Raw genomic sequence first — 11,728 nt, forward strand, 5'->3', positions numbered from 1 at the left:
CTATGTCTCCGCACTCCCGAAGGCACAAGGTTAGATGGGGAAAAGGACACCGGTTTACAGTTGTTAGCACATTTCAGCACCGGGGGGCCTGAGGGATAGAGTTACAGGGGCACACTGTGGACCAAGGCTGTCTCTGACACTCATAAACACACTGGTAAAGTTCACACTACAAACCATTAAAGTGGACAACTGGATTTCTGGATTTCTTTATTACCTTCTACACTCTCTCAGCTGGAAAATGTGATTAATTTCAATTAGAGTACTAATCTTACTTTTTTGATACATCCGATAATATCTTTACAGTGAGTAGTTGTCCCGTTTGACTTTTATTTATTCTACATATTGTACTTTTGAAATTTGTTACAATATAATTTGTCGTAGCTTTCAAAATATCTTTATGTTATTTGTCAGCATTGTTTTAGTTTTGTCTATTCTTGGCTCATCAGTCAATTGTGAAGCACTTTGAACTGCACCTGCCTGTATGGAAGGTGCTATACAAATGAAGTTTAATTGATTTATTGATTATCCGTCACTGTGGGAACAAATGTACTTTTTTATGTAAATTGTTTGGTTTCAGGTGCAGGTTTAAAATGATCTCATCACAGGATTAGACTCAAATGTGCATCAATAAAAAAGGATCAGTGCATCGTCTTTAAATTTCTCTCAATTGCCAGCAGAGGGAGATAAAGTTCACACAACATTTGATGTGACTTTAATTTTGAATAGATAGAGTTTATATAATCCTAAAGTGTTAATTAAAATTATTAATTAAAACGTCTGGGGAGCAGATGTTTGATTAAGGTGATAGTGAGGGATTAAGTAAGTTTCTGCATGAGGACATTAAAAAAATACATTACACAAACATAAGAAACACATTTCCAAAATAATTATTTTTAATGAAATTACCTTTGAGATGAGTAACTTGAAAACTTTTCTCACATGTATTCTCTTTTTCCATTAGAAATGAATGCTGGAAGAAGAAACCCTAACGGGAACTCTATGTTCTTATGTGGAGTTATTCATGTTGTGTTGTTAATAGTTTAAAGATCTTTTTCATCTTGGCAAGAGTCGCCAAATTAAACTCATACTTTCAAAGTTGTCCTTGTTACTCCTCAAAGTAGCAGTAAAAAAGACAATAAGAATTGACTGTGCAATGCTGCTGAATTGAAAAAGGAGTTGAACGATCTTGACTGGAGTTAAAATTCAAGTAGAAATCTCCTTCACATCTGAGATCATTTAGAAATACATCCTGATGTGTGCAGTGGAATGAAATACATTTAGTAACCTCTGACAAGGAGGTTCTGTTTTCACCCCTCAAGCAAGGTTCAGCAAAAACTACAAAACTAGGTGGAAGGACGTGATACGTGGGAGGGAAGATCCATTAAACTGGTGCAGATCCAGGAAGTCTTTCTCACTGGGTTTAACATTTTGCTATGTGAATTTTTTGAGAAATAATGTAACAATCTTGATGATAAGAAATCAGACAAATGCGAAGAGTTCTACTGCGGTGAAATCTGGTGTGGATCTGGAGAATGATTTGGATTTAGTGAATCAAAATATTTATTGTTAGGAGGGTGATGTAAGGTTACAAATATTCCATTCTGTTTTATGTTTTAAAATCAAAATATTGTGTTGTATACTTTCAACTCATCAGATGTCATACATACAGCCGGAGTGGTTCATGAACTTTGGGGGAACTAACACACGTGCAGCATGAAAAATGTGTAGTGTAGCACTACAGTTTTAGCTGTGTCATGAAAGTAGGATATACAAAACAAATACAAGTGAAGTAAATAAGACGATACCAAGATAATACAAATTTCACAAACTGCCCAAAGAGTGAAAACCATGACTACTTCCTGATCAGACCTCTTCTAGATGAGTCTGGTGACCTCACATCCCCCGTCGCAGCCCGGCCCACCTCGAACCTGAGCAGGCCTCCATCAGTGGAAAACTGAAATCACCTGTGTTAGTGTGCAGGAGCTAGTGTGGAGCCATTGTGGAGCCATTGTGACTTCAGACACACGTTGGGTTGATCCTGTTCCTGCTGAAGACATGGCCAGCATAGACGTACTGAGCACCAGGTTCCGCTTTTACGACAACATGTACAGTCAGGATTTACGAGAACAAAGCTTTGCTGACTGGCCGTTTAGGGAGGAATGTAACTGCACCCCTGAGAAGGTGAGGAGGACACATGCTTTGCTGTGGCAGAGATCATGACACTTCTTGACACCTCTAAATTAACATTTGTTCAACAAATCAACATTTGTTGATTTAGTATTAAAAAACCCATCTGTGATTGATGGTTAGTTATGACAGAGCAGTAGGACAATGTGTGTTTATATCCGGAGGAGAGCATGTCTGCAGGGAAGAGGTTAAAGTTCAGGTCCATGTGAAGTCAGACTCGTATCTCAGATGTTTCCTCTCATTTCAGACAAGATGTGTCAGACAGCTCTTCAGAATACAGCCCATTATACATAAACCTGCACATTACATAACTGTTTGGTTTTATGAGAATAATTATTGAAAGCTATTAAACCTCAACCTTGTGTTCACAGCCATTTTACACTGCAAGGCTGTGACAGGTTGTGATTTACGGTTAAGCAGGTGCCAGATTCAGTTTCATGGACCGTCCCTCTGCACCCCCCCCCCCCCGCTCTTGCCATGACGGACGAGCTGCTGACACCTCACTTGATGAGCAACACTACACCCCATGTTACCAGATCATAACTTCCCGACCAGTTAAAAGGAGATCAGCCGCACTGACACTTCTCCTCCTTTAGCTCTGACCTTTCTGTCTTGTATCACACTTGTTATCTTTGTCATTGAGTTATCAGCACATATCATTCCTTCAGTTAGTGCTTGGCTTTTTATTTGATAAGACATTAAGGCCTTTGTTTCTGTTTGTTTGCTTTATCAGATGGCCAGGGCCGGGTTCATCCACTGCCCCAGTGAGAATGAGCCTGATGTCGCTTCTTGTTTCTACTGTCTGATTGAGCTCGAGGGTTGGGAGCCAGATGATGATCCCTGGTAAGAAAAGCATCTCAACCTATTCAGACCACCCTCTTTACCTTATCTACCTTCATATAGGCACTGAAGAATATTATGCCAAGGCTGTAGATCCAGAACTGGGTCCTCTTTGCTGCAGGTTGTGTTCCAACACCAGACCTTTGCTCCGTGTCTTGACCACTATCTCTCAACATTTCATGCTAAGAATCTGTCCTGTCAACAAAAGTGCCCGATATTATATTTGAAATATGTTTGTTACAGGGTAAATGTCAGATGAATGGATAGCACTCAGAAGAGGGCAGAGCTCTGCCAAGAACAAACAGTCCCTTTTAAGTCAAGCTGAATTTCCCAATTTCACACACATCATCGGTTATTCCTTGAGGAAAATGGTGAAAATGTAAAAAAACAAAAAAAGATTTCCCATCTCACAAAGTTCAAGAAAGTTTAAAAAAAGTCTGGGTCCACCCCTTGATCTGGATCAGCACCAACATCTAATGGGTTCTTCCCTGATAAATACCGCATCCTCCCACCAGGGTCGTGGTGGGAGGATGTTCAGTATTTTTTGTGTAATGCGGCTATCTAAGACATTAATAAATTAACAGTGAATTCGCAGGCAACACCTAACACACAATCTGCACATGTCATCTGAACTCTTGCTGTTTTTAATTAAAAAAATTATTGCACATTTCTTTGCATTTATTATGCCATCTTGCTGTTTGATTTTAAATATTGCACTTAAATTTGTATTACTGCATTTGTCTACCATATGACTGCATCGTGTCTTTGAGGATGTCATTATATTTATATACATTGTTGTTCCATTTTCTATGTATTAATGACAATAATGTAACCCAGAACCATAATTCCCACTTGATGCAGCTGTTTCTCAGTCTTGATCAGCAGATTACCACATTACGCATATTTTAGTTTTGTGGGTTTTGCTTTTACACAGGATTATACGCCGAGTGAAACTGCATTATATTAAAAGACCACGACCTCTTTATGTGCCACTCTCAGTTTAATATAATCGTCTTTATATATCTTTTCTCCTGCCCAGGACTGAACATGTAAAACGCTCTCCTAACTGTGGATTCTTAACCCTGAAGAAAGACTTCACTAAGCTAACTGCTGCGGAATACTATGTCATAGAGAAAAAGAGGATAAAGGTCTTCCTTGTAAGTGTCTGTGTAGATGATATGACACAAAGTGAGGGTTGAATACTTGTGCTGCACTTTCTCCTCACGTTCTGCTGCTTCTGCTGTTCTTCCAGAGGAAAGTCTGTCATAAGAAGATGGCATATTTACGGGACGAAATCGACCAAACTCTTGAGAGGCTTAAATCTCAGTTTGACTCTGAGATTTAAGGAAGCTGCCCATTCTCTGCTTCACTCATCTTGAGGGTGTCACAGGAGCCTGTGGTCTTCACTCAGCAGTTTGATGCAATACCAGTTTATATCAATAAAGTTTTGAAGAATATGATGCTTTGGGTGTAGTATTTTGTTGAACCACAAGATGGTGCTTTTGCACAAAAAGCTCCACAGTTTTCTCCTGTCCCAGACAATTTGTGGAGTTCCCTAATCTTACACTCACAAGCTTCACAAAGGCAGCGTGAAATGAAAGCGCACATTGAGCTGCATTACAATGCTTGCTATATTCCCCCTTTTACAACCAAATACTTACCATTTTCCTGAACGTGCCACCATCTCGACCAGGCCTTTTCAAACCTTGACCCTGGACAGATGGCCTGAAGCCCCTCCCTCTCAATACCAACTGTTGCCCCAGTAACATCTGTTACATCTAGAGGGACAGTGAGCACTGGGGGCTCACCAGGGCACTCGCCTTGCCCAGTGAGGAGGCCTGAGACTCAGGAAACACTGAAGGATGCTGCAGCTGACAATGGAAAGTGCATAGAAAAGGTGCTCATGCAGTAAACACTTCTAGAAAGCCCTTCCACTCTGTGATGCTCCACTGGTCTTGTTGAGCCTTTAAAGACCAAAGGGTTACCATTCAATTATTTGCACGAGTTGGTGTAAAGTTTTGAGATTTACACGCTTGTTTGTATGAAGCAGGAACAGGATGTCGGGCTCAGCGTGAGTGAGTCGCTCCTGTGTGCGATGAAAGGGTTGGCTTGGATGGAGCGTGGGATTAAAAGATGCTATTCCCTTCTCCAACCGTCCACTGTTCTGGATTAATGTCAAATGTAACACTCTGGCCACTGAGCCCAGATCTGCTGCTTAATTCTCTTATCCGCTCGCTGTGGAGCAAATTGAAGAGGGCATATTTTTAGCCCCACAAAAGTAAAATACACATAGGTGATGTAAGGTTTCTAATAACTCTTTTTCAGGACTTTACCTTCTTTAATGAAAACTATTACTAAAATACTAATATTTGTGCAAAGTAATCATTTTACATGCATGTGGCTTTGGCGTGCTAATAGGAGCATCAGCTAAATGAACCACTTACAAAAATTGAGTTACTGATGAGATGGTGAGTTTTGACATTTAGGTAAGTGGTGTGATATTTGCACAGATCATGAGAGGCATGTTTACATCAATTGCTAATGTAACTGTAATCAGGGCTCATACCCACATACCATGTCATCCACTTAGTTCTGTGTGCTTCAGAAAATGAACAAAGAGAATGGCATAGCGTGACTCCTGTCCCAGAGTAGAACAGATGTGATAAATACGCTTATCTGTGGGAATGGTATAACACTGTGGATTTGATTGGATCCCAAAATGAGGAGGGGGGGGGGGGTGAAGTTTTGCTTCATGTGTTTCCTCCCAATCCAGCTTTTTTTGCAATTATAATTATAAACCCATTAAATTGCATTTAAAATGATTCATTAGGCTAATAGGAATTTGCATTTCACCAGTGCACGTATTCGGTTCTTTTCCGTATCTAATTAATAAACTGTGACAAAAGGTTTGCACCAGTGGCCTCTCGTGCATTTTTCTAATTAATGAGTTTCTGCTGAACAAACTGTAAACAGAGAGTGTAGCAGATGGACAAATGGACAGATGTTACCAACAGAAAGTTTACAACCTGAGCTTTAGGCCCCATCTGTTGCTCCTGCGACTGGTACCTCCCTCTACCCTCCTCCAATGCTTCTCCTCGCTCCTCATCAGCATCTATCATGGAACCGTCGCCCTTCATGCTCCACACACTGCATTACCCTAAGTGAATGACTTCAGTATTCAGCCCCAACAGCCTGACCCGGTATAACCTTTGATATACAAAGGCTAAATTAACAGAATTTCCTCACATCGCAAATATTTAGCACACGTTTCACACTGTAAATCTGTTCTTTGCTTCACTCTGAAAAGTTCTACCTGAGGCAGGATAACTGATTATACAGGCCAGATGACCAAACGGCCGCGACCCCACAGTGGTCCTGATCCCGAGCCACGTGAATTTGTCTTTATCGTGCTGCATTCACAGATAACAAAGGGACACGCCAAGTTACTTTCTTCCTTGCATCACAATTGGCAAGAAATTAAAATCCCTTTTCAGCTCTTCCGCCTCTTTAATGTTCTCCCACGTCTCTAGCAGCGAGGCGTGCTGGCTGCTCGCTCTCAGACACCATCGGCCCTCCTACCTCGGCTGTGTTTTTTTGTGCCCTCTTCCAAAGGGACCTCCATCTGTCCCTGCACTCAGCCCATTGTGGTGTCCCAAAGCCCAGCAACTTCTACAATGCAGGGGGCGTGCATGGAGGGGGGGGCCAGAGTAAACACGACAGCATCCAGATCCCATTAGAAGCTCTTTAACTCCAACACCCTAATACTCTCAGAGAACTCTGCAAGGAGAGGGTGCACCCCGTACCCTCGTGCACACAATATCACCTTTTACACCCCTCTCCCTTAGGTAATGAGTCTGAAAGTAGCCCTCATCCCTCCCCATCCATCTCCTTTTTCCTTTTTCTCTTGTAACAAGCTGTCAATCAATTTCGTTATCGTTGTGTTCTCTAACCAAACTGACATAGTTATTTGAGTTTTACTCAAAGTTTTAAAGGGAGCAGGGTAGTTCTTGTTCTTGTTCAAGATGTTAATGTAGAAAACCCTCCTCTGATTTGTATTATTACCTCTGAAAAGTAGGCTTTAAAGGAGGTTGTGTTTTTATCAGTTTTTTTGTCTTTTAACCAAGATTACACACAAACTATAGGATGGATTTCTGTTAAACTTTGTGGAGGGACGTGGTATCGGTCAAGGAAGAAGCCGTTAAATTGCGGTGTGGAAACAGATCAGGGGGGGGTCAGGGGATTTATTTTTCCTCATTGAGAGATAGGGTGTTCCTCCATTTTCATTGATTGCCCTAAAGATAATTCACAGAGATTTAGAGAGGTGATTTCTATGAGCATGTGCAACTTGGTGCAACTTGATTAAATTGAAACAGGACTATTTGGCGGAGTGCCACTCAAGTTTAAATCTGCAATTAATTTTGTTCATGCCTCAAGAGAGTTTAGTTTATAAATGATTAAGCTGATAAAATTGTGATGTGGTAATAAAAGGCAATATTTTATATATATTTATTTACATCGAATTGCTTAACAGTGTTGACAAACCCAGGCCTCGTCATTTGAATTCTATACATCTTCTCATGATGCCAACCTCACCATCTCTCATTGTTTTCATCGGTCGTTGCCCACGACTCTGTTTCCATCTATTTGGTCTTTCTTCTACCAGCTGCTTGTCTAAGTCTTGGGCGTCTCTGTTTCAGAGTGCATGCTCCACCTCTCAATTCGGGCGCTCATATGCTCCCCACAGAGTTCTGTTTGTGTGTGTGTGCGTACTGTGGCACAGGAGGAGGAGGAGGAGGGGGTGGGAGTCACTGTGTTCGCCCCAGCTTAAAGGCAGAGGGATTACCGGCACACAGACACTGATTAAAGCCTTCCAGCCTCCTATGGCCCCATTAATACTATCTTAATCACAATGCTTTATCCCTCCATCTCGCTCCTATGGATCAGGACCTTTTCATTTTAGTGGGAGCAACTCTTGTTTGGCCAGTGGATTAAGTGTGCTGCACGTAGAGACTAGAATATGAGCACGAGACAGAAAGAGAGTGTAAGCTTCATACAGCCCTTCAAAAACTCTGTTGGGTCAAAGTCTGTTTTAACTTTATCCTCTTTTTTTTTTTTCCTGTGTCTTCAACTTCCCCCGTCAAACTGAATTATCTTCAAATCCTAATATTTGAAATTGTAATAAGGGATCATGTTTATAATGTGCAGTATTGTAAAACTAAAATCCACAAAGATCAAACAAATGTTATGATCAGTAGTTTGAGTGCAGCTACATTGATTATCTGTGGGCTGATATCTGACATGACCTCACGCTCCCAGGGGGACGGCGCCACAGGTCGTGCTCTGCACCTCGGCCAAGATGGCATTACAGAGCATGTGTTCTCTTACATCCCTCATGGCCCGTGTCATAGATATGATGCACTTCAGTCTGTGTGCACCGTCTGTAATACAAAGTACAGCCAGGTCACACACACCTCAATCAATAAACTTTAATGGGACAGATTTTTCTAGGGTGCACCGTTAAAATATCAAACTGAATACCAAATCCTAACCTTGTATCTTTTTCTACATCTTTTTTAAATTGTTCCGTGTAACGGTCAAACTATTTTTCTCCAATCTCAAGGGACAGTCGTGCATCTCTTGTTTCTGTAATCTTGTATCCAAAGTTAATTTACGTGGATTATTTCCATATCCACCCACTCATGTATTTGGACTCTGGAGGATAATCCACGCACCCTGCCCCCCCGCCGCTTGCGCAGAAACAAAACAGCCGAGGCACAAAGAGGGTGTACGCCAGCAGCTAACTCTGCCAGTACTTTCTCACAGGCCAAATGTCTGCCTGTGTGTAAAGCTATGTGTCATTCTTATGCCAAGACTGACACACAAGAGCAGAGAGCACAAACTCGTGAATGAGGAGCAAGGACCTCGTTCACCTCCCCTGCCCTTTCCTCCTCTTTCCTCTTCCCCTTTTACCCCTTCAACACACTGAGTCTCCTCTTCCTCTCTCATCCCGCTCTCTCTCTCTCTCTCATGCTCTCACTCTCTCTCTCTCTCTATCCCTGCAAATTGGCCCAGCTGTCCATCAGCCCCCCCGCAGTTCCCCCAGCTGTCTGCCCTCCCCGAACGAGAAACCCCACAACAATACAGGTCACAGGTCAAGAGAAAGAACAGGCTGCATTCACAATGGACCAGTGGCGCCCAGTAAAACAATCGCTCCCTTTTTCTCCTGCAGCCTCTGTGAACTGTTGCCTGGACTGGAAAAGACAAACCTTTGGAGAGGTAGCTGAAGAGGGGGAAAGTCCTCTTGGACAACAGCCTCCCGGGCACACTGCCGTCCTCACAATTGCCTGAAGGAGCACAATGATAAACACACTCGCTCCATTGGCGCTTGCACTCACCACTCCATCTTTGCACCACGGTGTTTGTTAATGTCAAGAGCCATCATGTCCTTCAGCGTGGTCATTAAAGTCAAAACGAAGACTTTTGTCACTCGGTTTGACTTTAATGTGATATAAATGTGTGAGGAACCTTGCCACTTGGAGTTGAATCCAAAATATAGGTATTGGAATACGGTACATTTTACTGTCTTGGTGCTAAAGTTTGAATTAAAATGCTTCAATCTTCATTGTATATTGAGATCATTCTCAAAGTAAATTTCAAAAAAGTGTCTGATTGGTTATAGCCCCAGCTCCTCATATCCATATGTTGTGTCTCTGAACAGAAATCTGATGCTTTTCTCTCTTTTGACTTAATGTGAATGAGTTCTTTGAGAACGAGTTCTTGCCCTACAGTGTTTTGGCATGAGCTGGATGGGAAAGTGGGACATGTGGCAGAGAAAGCCAACGATAGGGACTCAGAAAGGCCTCTGTGACACGTTCACCTGTTCCCTAGAGCTGTTTTCCCATGGCCCACAACAGCCTCCTGCCTGACCTGGTAGAAACCCTGGAGCAAGCCTCTGAATGACATCACACACACACACACTTGCATACACATGACCCCCCCCCCCCCTCCCCCCCACACACACACACATCCCGACATAGATCTCTTTTGCCCGGCAACAAAGTGTGTCTTTATTCCATCAACTGAAACTTGTGCAGTTTCATTGGTTTTTATATCAGTGTGTCCATTTTAGCAATTGTGAAGTAGAGCCTCAGGGATTAAAATTCTCTTTAATCTGAGATTCCTCAGCTTTATATTGAAACAGCACTTTGCATTGAATTGAAGGACTGCAAAGCTGTATAATCACTATACTGTTCCCTGTGAATTCAGTCAGACAGATGAAAGTGACTGACAGGAACTCACAGGGTCAGAATGATGGATGAGGAGCCGTTGATTCACTTAAAATACTTAAATACTGATAACAATAATAACAATAATTATAATAATAATAATTGATGATGATGTTACTTATTATTAAAAATAATTTTAGCTATATTGTGTTAAATTATCGAGAATTCCTAAATTGCCTTGTATAATCTTATCCACGTTATAGGGTCTAGAGAACAACAGGAAAACTTACATCTAACCACAAAGCTAAATCAAAGTGAAAATGCAAAATTAAGTCTATTTCAGTTATTTGCTAGTGCTATACGAAGGAACTGGACCTCTTTAATGTTCTTTAAGAAATGTAAAGTCTTATCTGAAAGGTTTCCTCAGTTCAGGCTGAACAATGAAGAGACTCAGTTTTGAAGAAGTCTTTGAAACGAGAGGTCAAATCTCTTGAAGAACCTCAAACAAGCCCAAATGCCTTCGTATCTCATTTAGAAATACCAGAACCTGCCAACATCTATCTAAATGACCATTTTGTTGTTGGAAATGTCACTATATTACATAATTAATATTCAAGTGTCCATATTCATTGATTCATTGGAGCTTCATATAAGTCTCTTGTATACACTGGGAGGTGTAGACTTTCTATTAAGTCCAGCATAACACAAGAAAACACATGGAAAGCATTGTTACTATGGAAATAGCATATAATATAAGAATATTTATTCAATTAAGTGCGAAACAGCAAAATATTTACAACAGTACAGTATGACAAACGTTGTGACACCAAGTTCCTGAAAAAGCTCAAATAAATAATTTAAATACAGTACAGCTGCCTGTGACTGACAATAAACCATGAAGACATTGAAACAAAAAAAAACTGTGCTGAGAATATAAAAAGGACAAGACCATGTCAAAATAAATATTAAATACAGATATAAATAAATGCATTGCTTTTCTTATGACAAGAGGGACAATGGCAGGAGGCCTCAGTGCACAATTTAGGATGGATGGCTATTCAATCTTTTGATATGTAGACATACAAAAGTTTTCATGTTTTTGTTCAAACCCTGCACACGAATCACATGTGTGCTGCTTAGGGTGATTTGGTAAACTAATCTTTAGCTCGACTCTGCAACAACTGAGGGGGAAACTTAAATAGAAATATTAAAATCCAAATAACAACATATAAAAAAAAAGAATAAATAAAATGTTAAAAAGTTATGGGTGCATGTTTGTGTCAGGTAGATTGAGTTGAGGTGACGAGTCTCTCTCTCTCTCCAAGCATTCAGTGCTCTCCCAGAGTACTAACGTAAATGGAAGCCGTTATTTTCTGTACAGTTACGTTGGCCATTGTTCTTACAGCAGTTTGTCCAGGGGCAGTGAGTCTCCCCGCTGGCAAGTGTTCAGTCACACGTCCTTCACTCGTCTCATT

At 41.1% G+C, this 11,728-nt stretch overlaps 1 protein-coding gene across 1 annotated transcript; it reads left to right on the forward strand.

Moving 5' to 3' along the window:
- Nucleotides 1–2,055: 2,055 nt before the first annotated feature.
- On the forward strand, nt 2,056–4,372 carry birc5b (baculoviral IAP repeat containing 5b). The gene is made up of 4 exons (XM_053424152.1): nt 2,056–2,181; nt 2,921–3,030; nt 4,067–4,184; nt 4,280–4,372. The coding sequence occupies exons 1-4, from the start codon at nt 2,056–2,058 to the stop codon at nt 4,370–4,372; spliced, it is 447 nt and encodes a 148-aa protein (XP_053280127.1).
- Nucleotides 4,373–11,728: the final 7,356 nt, after the last annotated feature.

Source organism: Pleuronectes platessa, chromosome 6 (genome assembly GCF_947347685.1).
Source record: "Pleuronectes platessa chromosome 6, fPlePla1.1, whole genome shotgun sequence".
NCBI lineage: Eukaryota > Metazoa > Chordata > Actinopteri > Pleuronectiformes > Pleuronectidae > Pleuronectes > Pleuronectes platessa.